This window comes from Lolium rigidum, chromosome 4 (genome assembly GCF_022539505.1).
Source record: "Lolium rigidum isolate FL_2022 chromosome 4, APGP_CSIRO_Lrig_0.1, whole genome shotgun sequence".
NCBI lineage: Eukaryota > Viridiplantae > Streptophyta > Magnoliopsida > Poales > Poaceae > Lolium > Lolium rigidum.
The window spans coordinates 164,824,307-164,846,298 of NC_061511.1; the positions used below are offsets into that span (position 1 = coordinate 164,824,307).

Genomic DNA, 21,992 nt, shown 5'->3' on the forward strand with positions numbered 1-21,992 from the left:
TCAAAAGCCGCTCTAGGAAGAACCATGTCGTCACTAGAACATAGTCCATCCACGACCAAGAAGAGTTCCCTCGCCACCTGTAGAGGTACGGCTCCACTGCCGGCGATGGGAGGTGGGCGAGGTCTCTAGGAAGTGCCGGGAGCCGCCACAGGTAGCCCACATTGAACACAATATCCAAGAGAAATGATTTGAAGTGTCCGGCCCATGTGATTTTTAATAGGGATGTCGAGAAATGATTTCAAGTGCATCTTATCTTTTACACATGACTTTGTCTGTACCACTCTCCGTACTCATTGTCCAATGGTAGGGTCAACACTCTACTATCGGAGCGAGAGGGCAGGCAGCCCTCTCATGTGAGAACTTGGTGGGTGATGTGACGGCGTTCGGTGGATTCACAAGGAGGTGTGGTGGCACCTTTAAGGCTTTGTTAGAGCATCTCCACCGGTGCCCCCCAAATAGGCGCCGGCAGGGGCGCCGACACAGCCGTATGGGGGGCGCCGACACATCTTCCTCTATTTGGGGATGCTGTTCCCACACCGGCGTCCCCTATACGGTGGCCGGCTAGCATCTTTTAAGTAGAAATTTGATGCCGGCGCTCCCAATCAAAGCCCTTAACATAGGGATCCTTTCGGGAGTGTCGGCGCTTCTATGGGATCCAAAACATGCCGGCGTTTTTGGGGAGCACCGATGCGGGAGTTTTCTCTCACTAGAATCCCAATAGAGCTAGAGCTCTATTGGGAGCGCCGGTGGAGATGCTCTTACTGGTGTTTCTTTGGGTCTGCTTAGAGCAGTTATTTTTTCCAGTGAAAAGTACAGAAAGTCAAGACTTTCGTATGGAATGGCTCAAATTTATTCCCTCGGACCGAACGGTCTCGTCGTAGAAAAAATCAAAGGAAACAAGTCTCATGAAATTTCTTCAGGATTCATGTGAACCGAACATGCCCTTAGTAATCTCGAGTGCTTATCTTTTATCTGATTTGTAAGAGAGTTTCTCATCTTTATTTATAAAACGGGACAAAAGCAAACAGAAATAATTACACATGATAAGCTACAAAATCCTCTTTCATTGTTTGTGTCCGGCCTCGGAGTTGCTTGCCTGGCTCTGCACCGGGGTAGAGGGATGCAAAGCAGCCGACTGCTGGACGAGATCGATAACCACAGGGAAAAATGGATGGATCTCGAGAGTCGCCACGTCAACGTGTGTCGCCATTGTAGGAGCTAGCTAGGTCGTAGCTGCGGTCCACGAAGAATGGACACATTTGTTTGTCCCTGTATGGGGGAGAAACGTTGTAATCCATGATCCATGGCCGCATATACCACTTGCTAGACAAGCTAACCACGGACGTACTTGTCCTGCTGCAGCTGCAGTGATGGATGGAGAAGAAGAATCTTGGATTCCACGGGTATATATGGGCGCGTTTGGTTACCTACCTAACTTTTTGCATCACCCAGTGGTAACAAATCCCATCTCGTTCCAGACGGGAGATACGTCTAAAACGTATCAACTTTTTCGAATAATTTTGCTGTTGTTTGCTCTCTAATTTGTGTGTTTTGAATACAACTAACACGAACTAACGCTGTTTTTAGCAGAACTACTCTGGTCAGAAATCTAACTTTCAGGAAAATTTCCGGAAAATATCGCAAAATCCATATTTCCCCAAAAACTCACGGAGCTAGAATACGAGACAGAGGGGGCCACGAGGGGCCCACACCTGCCCTAGGCGCGGGCCAGGCTTGGTCGCGCCTAGGGGTGGTCTGGCCGCCTCAGCCACCCCCTCGACCTCTCCTTCGCACTATACAAAGCCCCTGACCTGAAAATATCGGGGGGTTCGACGTTTTTCCAGAAAGAGTTCCGTTGCTCCGCCGCCACCAGAAACCCTAATCCGGGACCAGAAACTCCGTCACCCTACCGGGACGGGGAATTGGAGGAGATCATTGGCATCACCATTACCGATGTCTCTCCATCAACCATCCATGATTCCCCCATCCATGTGTGAGTAATTCCCCGCTGTAGGCTGTAGAGGATGGTAGGGATTGGATGAGATTGATTATGTAATAGCTATAAGATTGTTATGGGCATAGTGACTAGTATCCGTTGTTAGTATTTTTGACATTGTTGCAACTTGTTGTGCTTAATGCTTGTCACTTTGGGTCCGAGTGTCATGATCTCAGATCAGAACATGTTATTGATTCACGATGATAATTATTGTTTCTTACTTTCTGATCATACCTGCAAGTTGTATATACATATTGTTGTCCGGAACCCGAGGCCCCAAAGTGACAGAAATTGGGATAACCGGAAGGGATGGCTATGATGTGAGGATCGCACGTGTTCACGGAGTGTTAATGCTTTAATTCGGTACTCTATTAAAAGGAGTACCTTAGTTACCAGTAATTTCCCTTGAGGTCCTGCTGCAACGGGCTGGTAGGACAAAAGATGTCATGCAAGTTTCTCATTGCGAGCACGCACGACTAAATAGGAACACACACCTATGGTTATTTTATACTAGGATGCTTATATCATTCTTGCAATGCATATGTCTTGCTATTATATGAACTATCTCGTTCATGCAGCGCCCGTTCATACATCCTTGTGCCTACAGTATTTTAATCCTGTTGTCTACTGGAATCATCGCTACTATTGTTTTCATTTTATTACTGCTGTTACTTCACTACTACCACTGCTATAAAACTGTTAATACTGATAAACTGTTGCGAGTAAGTCTATTTCCAGGTACAGGTGAATTGATGAACAGGTTATCCGGTGTGCTACCAACATCGGCAAACGGCTTTTATGCTGGTGGACCATTCAGTCCACTAGCCTTGGCAGGTGTGCGCATAGCATCATTTGCATTTTTTGCAGTACCATTCTTAGCAGGCTCCTTGACATGTGTTCTGTGTTCCTCACCTTCATCCGGCAGGGTCATGTCAATGATATGACAAACATGCGCTCGACCTCCTTCTGAATTACTCTCTTCTTTGTACATGAACTCTTTTTATCACGAGGCCCGTTCTGGAAAGAGTTGACATCTTCCTGGTCCTCCATGTTACCAGAAACCGCTGCGACTGCCGGTTTGTAAGTCACGCCGTCCTTATTAAACATCTCCAATGTTCTCTGCAACACAAAAAATATATAAATTAATGAACAATTGCATGTTCAAGACCAACAAAAATGACACAACAGTTAGGCGTTCAACCTGAGCACATAAGCCAGGGATGGAAGCCAACCGCTTCTGCACTTGTTGATCTACCTAACCCGTTAAACGATTTATCAGAATTTGTGTTTGATCGTTATCAATGGGTTTTGGAGCCTGTTTCTTTTTTGGAACAACACTCGCGGGCTTGGCCTTTTCCTGAGGAGTAGGCATAGGATCTGGCACAACTAGCTCCAGCATTCGATACTCTTCAGTGATATTTTCATCAATATGCACGTTATAGAATGCAAGTGTTCAGTACTATAGTTTTCAATTGAGTAATTAAGAAATTAAGTGTGCCTAGTCATATCACTAAAATTAGTACCTTCACGTTACCACGACCGAGTCCAATCAATATTTTTTGGCTCCCCTTGTGTCGAATCAATATATTTGGATTTTACTTCCCTCGAAGACTGTTACGATCCCCTATACTTGTGGGTCATTAAGACTATTTTCTAGCACCGTTGCTGGGGAGCATAGCTTTATTTACAAGCCCACTTGAAGGTGATATTGTTCGCTGCAATTTATTTATTATGGCGAAAGCTCCTGAATTGAAGTTCCATATATTGTCATCCACTACAAGAAGAGGTACAACTCTGAACACCTCTGTTGCTCTTGATTCGCCGTCTATTATGAGTAAGCTTCTTACTCCACCATATGCTGCTACTTCAGCTGAATCTGATAATGCTCCTGATGATTTTGATGATGCTTCTACTGTGCTTGATAAGAGTGGTTCGTTAGGTCCTTTCCTAGATACTACAATTGCTAGAGCTAAACAAATTGAAAATGCTGAAAATACTATTACACATGTTAGTTCACCTGAAGCTAGTGGGATCCTAGTTATGATCTTGATGAAACTTATATTGAACTTGATGATGACTTCATTGAAGAATGTCATGCTACTAGAGATGCAAGTGCTATTAAAAATCTTCTTGCAAGACGAGCTGTTAGATATAAATTGTCTCCTGATGCTAAGTTTGCCACATCTCCCATAAATATTAGAGATAAGAATTATGATTTCTCTTTAGATTTATTTTACATATCTATTGTTGAGAAAGAACCTTTTTGTGGTGCTGAAAATGAAAGTGATATGAAACATATGAATAAACTCTCTATTTTAAGAAATTTATTCTCTGATGATATTAAGAAACGCACTTATTTTGTCACTAAAATTTTCCCTTTCTCTTTGAAAGGTGCAGCTAAAATTTGGTATGATAGTTTATCTTATGGATATATTGATAGTCATATTGGTTTGGTTAATTTTTTTTCAGAAATATTTCCCTGCTAGTGCTCAACATGCTGCTTTGCAGGAAATCTTTGACTTTGTGTAGATAGAAACAGAGAAATTACCTGAATCTTGGGCAATATTTTGTTCTTTAATTAGACAGCTACCTAAACATCCATTAGCTAAAAATGAAATCCTTGATATATTCTATAATAGACTAAGTGTTGAATCTAGGACATACCTGGATAGTTGTGCTGGTTGTATTTTCAGGAAAAGAACTCCTACCGAAGCTGAGAAATATTGGCCAAAATAAGCAAAAATTATGCTGATTGGACTACACCTGAGCCAACACCAACACCGAAGAAAAGGGGAATGATTGAGTTAAATGATGAAGTGATGATGGAAGCCAAAAAATATCTTAAGGAGAAGGGTATTAAATCTAAAGATGTGAAGAATCTACCACATATAGAAGAATTATGTAAGCCAATCCCTCGTTCTTCCACTATTGAGGTACACTCTCTCCAACGCTTTGATAGTATAGATATTCCCTACTCTAAACCTCCTGGTCAATGCTTAGATGAATTTAATAATTATATTATTAAGCAAGATAATTTTAATAAGATAGTAGAAAATCACCTAATGGAAAATTCTAGAGCTATCAATGATTTGCACGATATTGTGGAAAGAACCTCTAATGATGTTAAAATGCTTGTTAAACATTTCCATATGGTTGAAACTCAAATTGATTAGCTCACTAAGGTGCAAAAACATTTGCTAGTTAATGCATCTAGGGAAAAATATGCTTATGAAATAAGAACTAGAAGTGGTGTTTCTACTCAGGATCCTCTATATTCTGAAGGACATCCAAAGAGAATTGAACAAGATTCTCAGCAAGCTAATGATGCTAGTACTAAGTCTAAAAAAAGAAAAAGAAACATAAAACTGTTGTAGAATCCTCTGAACCTGATATATCCGAATAGTATATCTATCTCTGATGCTGAAACTAAAAGTTGTAATGATAAAAATGATGCTTCCGATAAAGAAAAAATTAAAGAGGAACCTAAAAAACATACTAAAAATACGAAGTACACTAAGGAAGATTTCATTACTAATAAACATGGTAGTGAGAGAGAACCTTGGGTGCAAAAACAAATGCCTTTTTATGATAAGAAACATAAATGAAAGGAGTAAGAACACTATAATAAGTTCTGTGAATGGATGAAACCCTTGTTTTTGCAAATTTCTTTGACTGATGCTATTAAATTGCCTCCTTATTCAAAGTATATGAAAGATATTGCCTCTAATAAAAGGAAGATTCCAAATGAGGAAATCTCCATGCTCGCTAATTATTCTTTTAATGGTAAGGTTCCAAAGATGCTTGGTGGTCTAGGTATACCCACTATTCCATGCTCCATCAAAATAATTATGTTAGAACTGCTTTATGTGATTTGGGAGCACGAGTTAGTGTTATGCCATTTTCTCTCTATAAGAGACTTGATCTAGAAAAATTAATACCAACTGATATACCCTTGCAAATGGCTGATAAATCTACGACTAGTCCTGTTGGTATATGGGAGGATGTTCATGTTCAAGTTGCTCATAATTGTATGATATTAACTGACTTTGTTGTGCTGGAAATTCCTGAAGATGATAATATGTCTATTATTCTTGGGAGATATTTTCTCAACAATGCAGGGGCTGTTATTGATTGCAACCAAGGAAAGTAACTTTCAATGTTGATGACAAAGAGCATACGTTTTATTTTTTCAAGAAGATTGATAGGAAATATTGTCTAAATTCAATTATTAATATTGAGACCATCCAAATTAGGAAATTTCATTTGTCTTTTCCCAAGCCAAAGAAAGAGAATGATATTGTCACATGATTGGAACTATGCCCGTCAATATTGAGGTAACATAATCATGCATATAGTGAAATGCAAAGGTTTGATTCATATAAAATTGTTTTGATAACAAGACTTGATCAACCTTGTTACAAAAGTAATTTTGAATGAATGAAACTATGCTCGCACCTATGTACCACATTAATTTCATATTAGAATGTCTTAGAGTTGGTGTAGATTTGGTTTTGAATTTTTTTCATCATTCCATAATTATTTTCCTGTGTTAGAATCATTATTCAAATTCTGAAAATTGTCCAAAAATAAAGTTTCTCGAAAAATTCCAGAAAACATCTATAATTTTTTTACGCATGAAAAGGGGTAGAGAGGAACCTGGGGCAACCCAGGGGGACCGTCCAGCCGGCACCATGTGGTGGCACGGCTGCCACCCAGGCCGCGCCAAGGCCTGGTGTGGGCCCCCCTGGCCCTCCACTTGCTCCCTCCTCTGCCATTCCACTCTCTCACCCAAGAAAACACATCCCCATTGCTCAAACCCGTGTTCTTGCTGTTCTTCCCTGCGAATTTTTGATCTCCTTGCTCAACCCATATTTCCTGCTGAAATTTAAAGCATTTGCTCTCCGGTATGGGATTCCTTCGATTATCCAAGTAGAGTTTTGTTTGGTGGAGTATATCTTGAGTATTTTTCTCATGTAGATGGCTTGTTAAGTGAGTTTGCATGCTTGTATTAAGATTGGATAAGTTGTTTTGATGCATGTTTAGTCCGCTTGCAAGTCTCTACAAGTGTTCTCCTTATTTGTTTGTCTTAAATCCACTTTTTATGAGGTTTGTTAAAAAATTCAGAGATGGAAGGCAATGCATACCAACTCAATCAACATGAATTGGAGGTGAATGAAGTCATGAGGGTCCACCGTGAAGGAGTTTTCTCTTCTCTTTATCCATGTGCGAAGTTCATGAGTGCTGCAGGGATTCTGCAGGATTTCCAGACTTTGGTCTCCAATGCAGGGTTGGAAAGTTTTGTTGATGGTGAACCATACCAATATGCAAAACTAACTATGTCTGTAGTGTAGGATTTCAGATGTAGTTGGAATTTTCCTAACCCCATTGTTCATTACAAATGCCTTTCGATGATTTCGGTGCAACTATTAGAGTGCCACAATGAGGATCGTGCGGAACGATCAAGGTGCGACCCAAGCTATTGTTGGACCTCTACAAACAAATTTGCCAGGGGAGGAGTTTCTCAGATGAGGATGGTAAAATACGAAGTATTCAATTTCCATATATTCGGTATTTTGCCTATTTTATTACTAAGTGCGTCCTAGCTAGAAAGAATGCAAATAAATTTTCCTATCATGATTTAGCTTTCCTAGCTGCTGACTTGAAACAAGTTAGAACTTATAATTTGGGTGCTTTGATAGTTTCCCGTCTTACTACTACTAACCGTGAGAAAGGAGGAGTTTGTGGAGGGCTCATTGCCTCTCGTTTATTAGCCTTTCACGGTCTAGTTCCACATGCTTTGGATATTCAATTTTCATTAGAGAGGCTTGATCTTAACTCCATGATGCAACACCAATTTGTTTCTTTTCAAGCCAACATTAGCAACCTACCTTGTGAAATTACCTTTTTCAAGAAATCATCATGGAGGGTAGCTAAGTCCGATTGTCTAGTCAATTTGCATGAGCCTCTTTTGCTTAACCTTGATGTTAGGGAAGGATGGTCACTCACGGAGCAAGATCTTGACACATACATAGAGGAGCAGGGGCGACATGTACATGACGATGGAGGGGAGGCCGAAGATAATTTCGTCCAGCCCTCCAACACTGCTATGTTCCCCTGTCAGCAACCTGACTATGACTATGGGCTTTCAGCTTCTTCTTCCTCACGAGGGCAGGGGTACGATCATGCTAGGGATGGCCCACCATCCTGGAGCCACTATTCAAGCTGGGGTTTAACTCCACTTAGGACAAAAGCCTAAGCTTGGTTGGAGGTATACCGACATCTCACTCATCTACATACCATATTCCGTCGGAACTTTGTATATCCATGTTTCACTTTGTTTTTGTTCTTGTTTAGTTTGTTTCTGTAATTTATCTTTTATTGAATCTTAAAATTTGTTACTACTGTAATGACCTCTTCTTAGGCTATTTATTTCATTTTTATACCAAGGATATCCTCTAATAGGAATGAGGTAAGAATTGGGGAAGATGCTGCCCAAAAACAAATTCTATGTTGTCACCATTAATTTTTTTATAAATGGCCATACCGGAATTTTAAGCTGCCCAATTTTGAGCGAATGCCCCAGGTTGTTATCTAACTTTCGTTAGTTTAGCACTTTTCGATCTGAGCTACATAACATTTTCAAAAAAATCGATCTTTGCCTGCTAATTTGGGTTGGCAGATTTCTGCCACTAGTTGCATTTGCGTGTCTGTTGGTTTTCTTTCTTTTTGTTGTTCTTACTTTTGTTTCTACTTTCCAAAAAATAAAAGTATCAAAAATATTTCTGTTTTTTATCTTCATTTTCTTGTTATTTTGTTTCATTTTCAAATTATGGTTTGCTATTCGAAAATCCAAAAAGATTTTGCTTTGTGTGTTGATTAAAAATCGAAAATCCAAAAAATTGTTTTTCTTCTTTGGTTTTGTAAAGTTGTTGCAGGGTTCAACGGTCTTCTGTTATTTCATTGGCGGTTAGTTATCATTTCATATTATTCAATCCACACAAGTAAAGAGCAATAATGACGGACACGACAATTTGAGTTGTGGTGAGAGGCTAGTATGAACTCTATTTGTTTTCGTTTTTGTACGTATACACATTTATGTGGACATGCTTAATTTGTTTGTGTAAGGTGTATGCTACTTAATGATGCTTAGTAGTTTATGCTCTCTCATGATTAGTTCCAATTTACTAATAGTAGGTAACATGTCATATAGATATATGCTTCCATTGCTTTATTCATATAACGGTATGACATTGTGGTATCCTTCTCTGAATGCTTCATTTGAATCGACTTGGCACATGCTCGAGTATGCATAAAACTAAACAAAAGTTGGCCTTGATGATTTATCTTGCCTCGGAGTTCTTGTATTACTTTTATGCTTCCAATAATTTTGTCCGTCGCAAGCATGATTATCACAGTTAGTGCTTTCTTGATTGTCGCTTTCCAGTCTATTGCTAGCCTTCACTTGTACTGAGTATGAGATCTACTCGTGCATCCAACCACTATAAACCAAAGTGCCAATTGAGTTCACCATACATACCTATATGTGGTATTTCACTGCCACTCAAAAGTTAATTCCTTGAATGCTACATTTAAAACTTCAAAATTACCACTTGTTTTGTGTTTTGTTTTAGCTCATGAGAAAGTATTGAATGCTTTATTATCCTTTCATGACTTCATACTGTGACTACCATGCATAATGTGTTGCTACATAATATTGTAAAAAGAGCAAGACACTGGGTGCCCATCCCAAACAAAATATAAAATGAACAAATAAACAAACACTGCTCCACACATTATGTATTGTAGAGATCCTAAATAATGGCGTGCATTGGAGACTACATGGGAGCCGCTCTTGAGATCACTATATGAAGGGACGATAAATCATTTAATGCCAGTCGTTTACATAAACATGCATGCTTCTCAAAAAAAAATATTTTCAACACTCCTATTACATTTGAAATGAAAAGCTCTAGCACATGAGTAATCTTACTTCCCTCTGCGTAGGGACAATCTTTTACTTTTATGTTGAGTCACCATCCTTTCTTCGAGCATCTTCTCGAAAGCATAGCTGTCATTCTTTGTGGTATAACTGTGATGCTTGAATCTTTCGATATTTTTACTTCTAGTCTTCTCTTAAACTTCAGAGGTGTACTGGCATTTATGTTTTGGTCTACAAATAAGGGCAAGCGAGATACCACTTTATCATATCATATTATGAACATTGCAATCTTGCAGATACTTATGTTTCATGTTGCTTATTATTGTGTCGGTATCTTTTCATAGCGTGCATAACTATTGAGTAGCCTTAGTTGTATGCTTCTTATTATGAATTGCCTAAGTATTTGATCATGTAATGAGAATATATACATCATAGGTTCATGAAAGTTTTTTATCGCACTCAGTTGTCATTGAATTGCTTGAGGATAAGCAATAAGCTAAGCTTGGGAGAGTTGATACGTCCAAAACGTATCTACTTTCCCGAATACTTTTGATGTTATTTGCCCTCTATTTTGTGTGTTTTGAATACAACTAACACAGACTAATGTTGTTTTCAGCAGAACTGCTCTGGTGTCTCGTTTTTATGCAGAAATCCAACTTTCAGGAAAATTTCCGAAAAATATCGCAAAATTCATATTTCACCCGAAGACTCCCGGAGCCAGAATACGAGACGAAGGGGGCCACGAGGGGCCCACACCTGCCCTAGGCGCGGGCCAGGCTTGGCCGCGCCTAGGGTTGGTCTGGCCGCCTCGGCCACCCCCTCGACCTCACCTTCGCACTATATAAAGCCCATGAACTGAAAATACTGGGGGTTCGACGTTTTTCCAGAAAGAGTTCCGCTGCTCCGCCGCCACCAGAAACCCTAATCCGGGACCAGAAACTCCGTTCTGGCATCCTGTCGAGACGGAAAATTGGAGGAGATCGTCGCCATCACCATCACCGACGCCTCTCCATCAACCATCCATGATTCCCCCATCCATGTGTGAGTAATTCCCCGCTGTAGGCTGTAGGGGATGGTAGGGATTGTATGAGATTGGTCATGTAATAGCTATAAGATTGTATGGGCATAGTGCCTAGTATATGTTGTTAGTATTTTGACATTGTTGCAACTTGTTGTGCTTAATGCTTGTCACTTTGGGCCCGAGTGCCATGATCTCAGATCTGAACATGTTATTGATTCATGATGATAATTATTGTTTTGGTCATACCTGCAAGTTGTATACACATAATGTTGTCCGGAACCCGAGGCCCCAAAGTGGCAGAAATCGGGACAACCGGAGGGGATGGCTATGATATGATGATCACGTGTGTTCACGGAGTGTTAATGCTTTGCTCCGGTACTCTATTAAAAGGAGTACCTTAATTACCATTAGTTTCCCTTGAGGCTCCGCTGCAACGGGCTGGTAGGACAAAAAGATGTCGTGCAAGTTTTTCATTGCGAGCACACACGACTAAATATGAACACACGCCTATGGTTATTTTATAATAGGATTCTTATATCATTATTACTTGCAATGCCTATGTCTTGCTATTATATGAACTATCTCATTCATCCATCTATGTGCCTACAGTATTTTAATCCTGTTGTCTACTACAATCTACCGCGAAGCGCTGCAGCAGCGAGCGGACACCGGGTACGGCAGCAGCCGGACCTCCGGTAAGTGGAGCTTTTCCTTGACGCCTTCATCCGCCCGGCTTCATAATCTTGTCCGCGTCGCCAGGAGGAGGGCGTGATGGAATTAGCTTGGAGGAGAGGCTCTGCAGCTTGCCTAGTGCCCAGCGTGGCCTCGATCACGGAGGACGCCATGGCTAGATGCTTTGAGATTGAGCACCCTCCTCGGCTAGTGGAGATCACCACAACCCTTCCCATTAGCAGCCCCTCCACAACCAAAAAGCCGACAGCCGCCCAAGCACCACCACCGCCTGAGCTCGATGGCCGCGCCGCCGGCCGCAGTTTCCGAGTTCCATCGCTCGAGGCAACACTTGGGGAAAGGTCCCGATGTAGCCGGATCGGCGCAGGCTTTTTCTCAGCAGTAGAGGAGACCATGCGGCTGCAGGGAGGGAAGGAAGCGGGAGATGACTCGACGGCAGGGGATGGAAGACGATGAGGGGCTGCTCGTGCTACAGGTTTGCCCGAGGGGAAAAGGCAAGGAGAGGAGACGTGTGGAATCGGTTGTGTATGTATTGTGCCGTTGCTTTGACTGAGCATCCATCGCATCGGCACAACTTCCCATACATGTTTTAGCTGTGGTCACAGGGCTGGAGAACCACAAAAACCCAACATAGGTGCATCAAGGAAAGAAACCAACAAAATTGCACATGTGTTACCACTGGATGAATCCCAACACGTCCAAAAATTCCCACGGAGCTCCAAAACTGCACACAAATAATAACCGACATTGATCCAAAACAAGTTCAAAATTAGGAAAAAAATCGAACCTCTTCAGCTTTAATATAGTAGTTATAGTTATGCCAAGCTAGCTAGCTATATATAGCTAATCGACGTACTAAGCTATAGTTGATCGATGCAATTACCAAGTTATGTAGTTAGCCCTATTTTTGGAGAAGGGTTATGTAGGAATCGATCCTTTTTTTTTATGAGATGTAGGAATCGATCTTTTGGTAACAGCAGCAGTCTTTGCCTAGCTTGCCTCTCCGTAAATTTTTTTTTTGACAATGCCCGCGTGAGTTACACGGCTGCTTGACACGGACTTCATGAATTTGGTGACCAGCCTGTCACGTCCTATGTGCTACGTAATCTAAAATTTTGGTTAAATCATAGCCACAAATTATTCATATAACCGTCCAAATTATTTAAATGTTGTGGATTAACACGTTATCTCTATTAAAACATCCATATACTCATTTTTAGTACATAATAATGGATAAAACAGCTCTAATATGATACTGAAAACGGAGGAGAGGAAGAAATACCTTTACGGTCCTAATTAGTACACTAGTCTAACTAGCAAAGTGCTAGTGCGCTGCAACGGATGCAAATAAATCAACACATGTTTATGAACTGAAAAAATAATGGCTTATACCACTGGTGGAAAAAGGGGCTTTGGTCGCGGTTGGCAACTGCCATTAGTCGCGGTGGCCCAACCGCGACCAAAGTAGCGCGACTAAAGGCCCCCCCTTTAGTCGCGGTTCCTTACGAACCGCGACTAAAGGCCCATCCACGTGGGCCGCAGGCGAGCGCCAGTGGCGGAGGATCTTTAGTCGCGGTTCTTCCGGCCAACCGCGACTAAAGGCCTCCGCAGGGTTTAGGGTTTAGCCCCCTCGCCCTAAATCTGGTTTCTTTTTAATTTGTATTATTTTATTTCTTTTGGGTTTTAATTTTGAAGGAGTTTCACATATTCTATGGTACTGTATACATACATGCATATGAAATGTACAATTTCAAACAAATTTGAAATTAGAACCAAAAGAATTCAAGAGGAATATACAATATATATTCAATATCGGATGACCATATACAATATATATTCAATATCGGATGACCATATACAATTTTGAACAAGTTAGTTACAAATTCCGGTGCACATAAAGATCTACGTCATCGTAATAGTGTTCTCCTCTAGGATCGATGACTTCCCTCGCCAACCATCCAGCCTAGTTCCTCTTGAAGTGGTCGGAAGCGAGCTTCGGACTAAGCGTCTTCCGGAGGTTATTCCTCGAGATGTTGTTCTCACACGTCCGGTCCCGCTCATTGCAGTATCTCCGGATCCTCTCACAAACATAGTATCCACATAGATTGGTCCCCGGTGGCTGAGTATCCCCAGTCGTCCGCACTGCCATTTTAAAATGTAGCTCTTTTTGAATTCACCGACCTTGGTATCTACGAACCGTCTCCAAACCCTACGAGGCAAAGAAAATTAAATAAACAAGAGAGTTATTAATTAGTTACTTGATATTAGGAAATGATGAACGAAATAGGCCGATCGATATAGAGCGCAAATGAATGAAAATAATTACTTTTGCATCATTTTTCTCATGTCGCCCCAAAGCGCCGGATCCATATTCAGAGAGTCGTGGACGAGAACTGAGGAGGTCTGAACTTTAATTACCATAAGAATCAAGTGGAACCTGCGGACACGATACATGCACAGTCATGCATAACTCATCGATTAGCCACATACCATGCATGGAGTAAACAAAAGAGAATGTGCTCAAGACAGAAACACTCACCCAAAATGGTAAGGAAATAGAATATCACTTTTCTCTTGCTGTTTTCTAATAAACCGCCACAGGTCTTCCTCCACGTCGGCGGGGTGGTGTTCTAACACATATGAATTAACGATATGTGGGTCAATGAACCCAACATCATGGATGTTCCTTATTCGCATTTCCCGCTTCTTCATTCTGCATAATATATAGCGTACACAACAAGATAGTTAGGACAATATATATATATATATATATAGTGCAGGCAATGAACGAGATGGGGTAGAAATTAATAAATCACTTACAGAACGTAGCAACTGATGATAGATTTGTCGAGCTCGCGCAGATTGAACAACTGGAACAATTCACTCCGAGGAATTTGTACCCAGTAACGTTTGAAGTGATGCACATATTTAACTTCCGCATAGATATAGTCTTTGGCGTTTTCATGTTTTATGTAACCCTTGTACCAATTTAGCGAGACCTTTCATTTGTCGAGGTAGATCCTCTTCCTGCGCAGGCTCGATGAGAGGGCCATTCTTCACATATGTAAATACTACGTCCTTCATTGGCGCCTCATCAAGGCCTAACACTGCACGAAGAGTGATACCTAAGTCGGCCGCTTGTTTTCTGGCACTTTCTACAGTCAATCCATGTGCTGCCGCAGCTGCTATGATATCGGGGGCATCCGGACCGGCGGCTTGCACTATGAGCGGGGCGATCGATTGTTTACTTTGTCGCCACACGAACCGCGACTAAAGACCCCATTAGTCGCGGTTCCTTTACCTTCGCGACTTATGGGGCTTCCCGGAAGCCTGTTTTTCCACCAGTGTACCATTCAAAACATCTTAGGTTCACCAGTTTTAGTAAAGTTATTCTTCATGTGGTCATATGCTTATACATGAATTGCTCTTCAACCATGTGATCTATTTATTGTGCAATAAGATATGTCATCATTTTACATCGATCAAATAAATTTACCTAATATGATCCACATTTTCAGTGTTTGAGATAGAAGCGGCTAGGAAGAAACCAAAAACTATTCAATACATATAGAAAGTACGAACTGATGTTAAAATTTGAAGATAGCAGCAGCCAGGGGTTAACAGTGCATATATCTACTCTTTTGCTCTGTGGACACACGCCCAAAGTAAACACCAACTATTAACATCAGCTACAAAATCAATTAAGTTAAAGCCGGGCTCGTCATGAGCCTACCGTAAAAGCTACAAGATCAATGACATACAATATCTTCTTAGAGTCATGAACATTTAAAAAAATAAAAAGATAACATACTAAATGTACAATGGATTACTGAAGCCTCAGAACAATCTGCCCTCTTCCCAATAGTATAACCAAAGGAGTACACTCAGGCATCAGAAAAATTTGTACAATGTTTCATCCCATGTTTTATGTGGTTCATCTAAAAGAGTACAGTAAAACAATAGGCAGAAGTGCAAGTTATCGTTTCCGGTAATATGATATTGAAACCAAAGGTGAGGAAGAAATACATTTAGGGTCCTAACTATAGTACACCTGTCTTATTAAATACTACCTCCGTTATAATAAATTAGACTTATATTTTTTTAAAGTTAAACTATATATGTAATGTTTGACCATGTTTATAAATAAATTACAAATACAATAGAATCAATATCGTTAAATACACCATGAAATGCGTTTTCATATGGTACTTATATAATATTATGGTTGGTATAATTTTTTCTTAAAGTTTAGACAAAATTTACATGAATCGGTTTAAAAAACTATAAGACTTTTTTTTAGAACACAGTACAACCAGACGCTCACAAACACATATGTACACTCACTCATATGAACGCACACACGCACACCCTACCCCTATGAGCACCTTCGAGGGACCGAGCTGGCATATCTTGAGGTTGATGAAATCACCACTGGCGTCTCGCTATTGACGGGCACGTCACCTACCACTGAAAGTATAGCGCCGGTTAAATCTTAAAATTAAGCTAGATAAATGCAAACACTCATATCAAGTCTAGGACTTGAACCTAGGTTTCCAGCACAAAAAATCTAACCACCAGAGCCATGCTCAGTTTACAACTACTGGTATAAGACTATTCATCGTGATATATATAGGAAGTTCTTGTAACCTTACTTTATTATTTCTTAGCATAATTGTTGGTGTCATTTTAGCCTGTCACTGTTATGATTCTCCACCGCTGCACAACCTTACTGTTCAGCTCAGCTTAATTAGCTAGCCAATTATCTTTTTTTTTTCTTTTGTGTGTGAGAGAGAAGCTAGCCAATAATTGAGCAAAGATTAACGAGTGCCAGAGTCATGGGAGAAAATACCCTGGGAACCCGGAAACACTGACAATTTAACAATAAGCTAATCTCAGCTACCTCCTCAACGAAAGCAAAGGGGAGATGCAGCTCGAATCTCGAGAAATGGAGATCCACCGGCGTTCGGCTATAAAAAGACCCCTCGACACCGCAGGACCACTCCACCAGCATCATCACCTTCCCCTCGGTCGAGCTCGAGCCTCCTCGTCACCGCATCACTTGTCCCCTGCCTGCTCGCTTGATTCTGCCAGCACGATCGAGCACGTGATATTCAACTAGACATGGACACGGTGCTGCCGGAGACCGCGGCGGAGGCCGGCAAGCAGGGCGCCACCCTGACGGACGCCTGGGACTACAAGGGCCGCCCCGCCGCCCGCGCCTCCACCGGCGGCTGGGGGTGCGCCGCCATGATCCTGGGCGCGGAGCTGTTCGAGCGGATGACCACGCTGGGCATCGCTGTGAACCTGGTGCCGTACATGACCGGCACCATGCACCTCGGCAGCGCCGCCGCCGCCAACACCGTCACCAACTTCATCGGCACCTCCTTCATGCTCTGCCTACTCGGCGGCTTCATCGCCGACACCTACCTCGGCCGCTACCTCACCATCGCCGTCTTCTGCGCCGTCCAATCAGCCGTACGTCACGTTACCACCCCGCTCGATCGACATGCTGCTTAGTATACATGGCATCCATACGTGTAACTAGTACTGACTTGTCTTGTGTATGCCGCCGATGCAGGGCGTCATGGTGCTGACGATCTCGACGGTGGCGCCGGCGCTGCGGCCGGCGCCGTGCGGAGACGTGACAGGGCAGAGCGCCGGCTGTGTGCCGGCGAACGGGACGCAGCTCGGGGTCCTGTACCTGGGGCTGTACATGACGGCGCTGGGCACGGGCGGGCTCAAGTCGAGCGTGTCCGGCTTCGGATCGGACCAGTTCGACGACTCCGACGACAGCGAGCGCAAGAAGATGACGCGCTTCTTCAACTGGTTCTACTTCTTCGTCAGCATCGGCGCGCTGCTCGCCGTCACCGTGCTGGTCTACGTGCAGGACAACGTCGGTCGCCGCTACGGCTACGGCATCTGCGCCGTCGGCATCCTCGCCGGCCTCGGCGTGTTCCTGTCCGGCACCCGGAAATACCGGTTCAAGAAGCTCGTGGGGAGCCCGCTGACGCAGGTCGCCGCCGTGACGGCCGCGGCGTGGAGCAAGCGTGCCCTGCCGCTGCCGTCCGACCCGAGCATGCTCTACGACGTCGACGACGCCGCCGCCGCCGGCGCGGACCTCAAGGGCAAGCTCAAGCTCCCCCACAGCAAGGAGTGCCGGTAAGCAAACCATCGAGATAATCCTTAGTCTACCGCACAGTATATATCCTGCACTTCCTGTTCTTAAGTTCGCTAGAACTCAACTTCTTCTCAGAGTAACTCACTAACCACTGGACATTTTTTAATTAGATTTGGATCCGTCCGAAAATTAAATTAGCTGGCGTTTATGACCTGTACGGTATACATGGTAGTAGCAGGCCAGGTTGTAGGAAATTTAAACTGAGATTTGAAGCTAGCATCCGTGAGAGCTCATCATTTGGTGGCATGGTCCACTGCAACATTCCAATTAAGCCCCAATTGCACATCTATCACCCGCCAAATAATTAAAATTCTCCCTTTTTGCGTGTGCCAAAACTAACTCTCTCCTTGGCTCCTTGCTCCAAAAAATAAAACTATGGCTCTCTAGGTAGCTGGTCACCAGTACTCCGGGATCACCACACATGCATGCACATAGATATATAGATAAATACAAAACTGGATAGTACAGTGTATGTCATATATCCTGTTTCATGTTATCTGATAGTCTGTACCTCCGCGGGCTTGAACGCTGTATGCATGCATGTCTAGTTAAAGTAGTGAAGTACTTGCACAATTAGAGCAAATGCTTAATTTTGCAATGCAGTAGCGGTTTAGACATACTCACTATGTTTTATATTACTTCGAGTTATGATCAAACTCAAACTTTGACCACTCATAAAAAAAAGTATTGATACCTACAAATAAAATCAACAATATTAGACTCTTAGTGCAATATAGTTTCATATTATATATATATTTTATACTAAAAGGAATGTACTAACATCAAGATGATATCATATACACCCGGCCTCTGCAACACATAATGAGAGTAAATCTAGATCCTGAGTTTACATCAATAAAACTTCTTCAAAAATAACACCTACAGGAACATAACAGTGCACAAACAATATCATCGTTAGGTTTAACCAACATGGTTAGATCTCGAGTTTTCACCCTACAATAGGTAGAAGCTCCAGTCATATTATATACACTTAATATCATGTATTGTTGCACAAACTCAATTCGGCTCCCGGGTGCGTATGATCCCTCTACCATAAAAACATATTTCCAAGTGTTAAAAAATTTTGACAAAAAAATTTACATGTACATCTCCATAATATATGTGTATTCGTCAAGTTTCACGAAAAAATGATATTTTCTGTAGTCTAAGCGAAAAAGAGAAAATTTATCTTGTGACAAGTCTTTGTTTCAGCACCGAATTTTATCTTTTTTACACACGCCACGCGACATGTCAATTTTTCATGAAACGACTTTAGGAGCGCGTAGCACATGAAGATGTACGTGCGAAATTTTTGTTTTAATTTTTTTGATATTTTAAAATGTGTCTAACATGTATTTCAAAATAAAGGGAGCATATGCTCCCATGTGCCAAAACATCACTCCCGTTGCACAAATATTGCACGATATGTTGCTTTATTATACTAAATTGATCAAATATTGCAAAGCTTGACTTTGACCAAACTTTATATGCGGTGGTAAAACATAACAAGTGGGTAGGTGGCCAATTATGACTAAATTTGGACACGCGACTGATTGGGTTGGCACCGGCCCAACATGACAAATATGACGTAGACACGATATGTACTAGCGTAGAGCAACACTACACACAGCCCCTATACTGTACATCGTGTCTGACACTGAGATCTGTAGCCATATATGAACAACTGAATAAGATTGTGGAGTGTGCTAGCTCGACATCCTTGTGGTGTGGAAATCTAGCCGGGCGTGACGGGATTAATGGGAACATCCGATTGAGTTCCAGCGTCCAAGCGTGTAGCTATCAGCCAGATAAGGCCGGTGATGTATATATATTGGTTTTCCCACCAAGAACCATTAAAAAAGAGAGAAAAAAACCCACAACATAACATACCTTCCGAATTAGAAGATGTTTTAGATTAAGGTGTGGTTTGATGTCCCCCTTCCTTCACATCAAAGTTGGAGGTGTAGGTTAGCCTCGGGCCTCCAGCTAACGAATATGTATCGGGAGATTCTGGCCGTTCGTATGCCGAAGTTTGGATGGAGATGGACAACGGAGCAAAAATCGTTTTAGATTTTCCATTGATGTGGACTATATATACAGCAAAATGCATTTACATACATGCAATTTAGAAAAAGATTGACCATTTTATAATTGGAAACTGGCTATAATAACACTTAGCAGGTCAATTTGGGGAAGTGTAAGTGTAAGAGGCTGCAGCCTCTGAACTGCGAGAGATGGTAAGGCTATCTTTGGCTAGCTCCCCGAAAGAGAAAGATGCAGTGCGACCGGCAGACAGATCCAGTGCTAGCTAGTCATTCGCCCCAGCGATCGGTTTGTCTTGGCATAAACAAGTTGCCAAGTAGCTCCTCCATCGAAACCTTGGTCGTTAATTTCTCGCCGGACGGCCGGTTGCCTGCCTGACCAGCCACGCGAGTACAGGACACGAGCGCGTGTGTTCGCTTTGCACCGGTTCACGGGCTCAATGTCACACGGCCAATGGTGTCACTCGCAGTTCTCAATCACTCTTTTGTAAATTTCAATCATATTTATATACTCCACGGGGCGCTGTCACGGCTGTTCGTGCTCACGAGTAGCCTACTGAACTAGTAGTCCTAAAGTAACGAGAACGACGTGCGGAAAGTAGATTCCCTTTTGACTCATTGCGTCAGCACATTTGTTAAATTCTTCTTGGACGATGTTCTATATGGGTCCGGCTAATTCTCAGCTGACTATGCCTATGATCTCGTAACCTTTGTTACAACTCATTGCTAGCACGAATTACGATGTACATGTATAATTTGGGAGTTAATTGATAACTATACCAATTCTTGCAGTGATATAAATATGGTGGCTAACGAATTGTGATTTGTATATGCAGATTCCTCGACCATGCGGCGGTCATCGACCGTGAGTCGCCGGCGGCTAAGAGCAAGTGGATGCTATGCACGCAGACGGACGTGGAGGAGGTAAAGCAGGTGGTGCGCATGCTGCCCATCTGGGCGACCACGATCATGTTTTGGACGATCCACGCGCAGATGACCACCTTCGCCGTCGAGCAGGCCTCTGTCATGGACCGTGCTATCGGTGGCTCGGGCTTCCTCATCCCCGCCGGCTCCCTCACCGTCTTCCTCATCGGCTCCATTCTCCTAACCGTGCCCCTCTACGACCGCCTTGTGGCCCCTATAGCACGCCGGATCACGGGCAACCCACAGGGGCTCTCCCCCCTACAGCGTGTCTTCGTTGGCTTGTTCCTCTCCATCACCGGCATGGCTGCCGCCGCGCTCATCGAGCGCCATCGGCTCACCTCGTCGGCACGCGGGGACATGCTCACCGTGTTCCTGCTCATGCCCCAGTTCCTTCTTGTCGGCGCCGGCGAGGCCTTCACGTACATGGGCCAGCTCGCCTTCTTCTTGCGCGAGTGCCCCAAGGGGATGAAGACCATGAGCACGGGGTTGTTCCTCAGCACGTGCGCGCTCGGCTTCTTCTTCAGTACCCTCATTGTTACCATCGTGCATAAGGTCACCAGCCACGGGACGCGGGGAGGCGGCTGGCTCGCCAACAACATCAATGATGGTAGGCTCGATTACTTCTACTGGTTGCTTGCTGTGATGAGCGCCATCAACCTCTGCTTCTTCACTGTTGCGGCTAGGGGGTATGTGTACAAGGACAAGCGCCTTGCAGATGCCGGCATCGAGCTTGCTGACGAGGAGGCCATGGTCGTTGGCCACTGAGGATAACCCTGCACGCTTACATCGTTGTATACATATGTAACCTTTTTATTTTGCCTTTTATCGTTAAACACGTCTTGCTAACCCTCCAATTATAAATATGCGAAATGCGTTGTACGGTCATCAGCACCTACTTTTTTTCCTAAGGAAACTTCTGACTTTTCTGTGATACTAGAATGTGCAAAGTAACCTTATCTCATGTCAAAATCACTTGACTATTTACTAGGCCCAAACTCTATGTCTATGAACAATAGCGAGGATTAAAATTAGTGAAGAAGGAGCAAATGGAGGTGGCAAATGTGTAGTCAATTGTAAGCGGAATTGCATCTAAAAGGTGTTGGCGGCCTCGGTATAAAAGATTTTGTTTGCTTTTCGCAGAGCTCTATGGCTCCGGTGGCTCTGGCACCAATGGGGAGACGGTAAGGGAATGTGGAGAGGCA

General features: G+C 42.8%; 1 protein-coding gene across 1 annotated transcript; it reads left to right on the forward strand.

The window, feature by feature from the left end:
- Positions 1 to 16,535: 16,535 nt before the first annotated feature.
- On the forward strand, positions 16,536 to 21,723 carry LOC124706218 (protein NRT1/ PTR FAMILY 6.3-like). The gene is made up of 3 exons (XM_047237864.1): positions 16,536 to 17,121; positions 17,225 to 17,805; positions 20,703 to 21,723. Exons 1-3 carry the CDS (start codon positions 16,768 to 16,770, stop codon positions 21,553 to 21,555), a joined length of 1,788 nt encoding a protein of 595 aa, XP_047093820.1. The 5' UTR covers positions 16,536 to 16,767; the 3' UTR covers positions 21,556 to 21,723.
- The last annotated feature ends 269 nt before the right edge of the window (positions 21,724 to 21,992 follow it).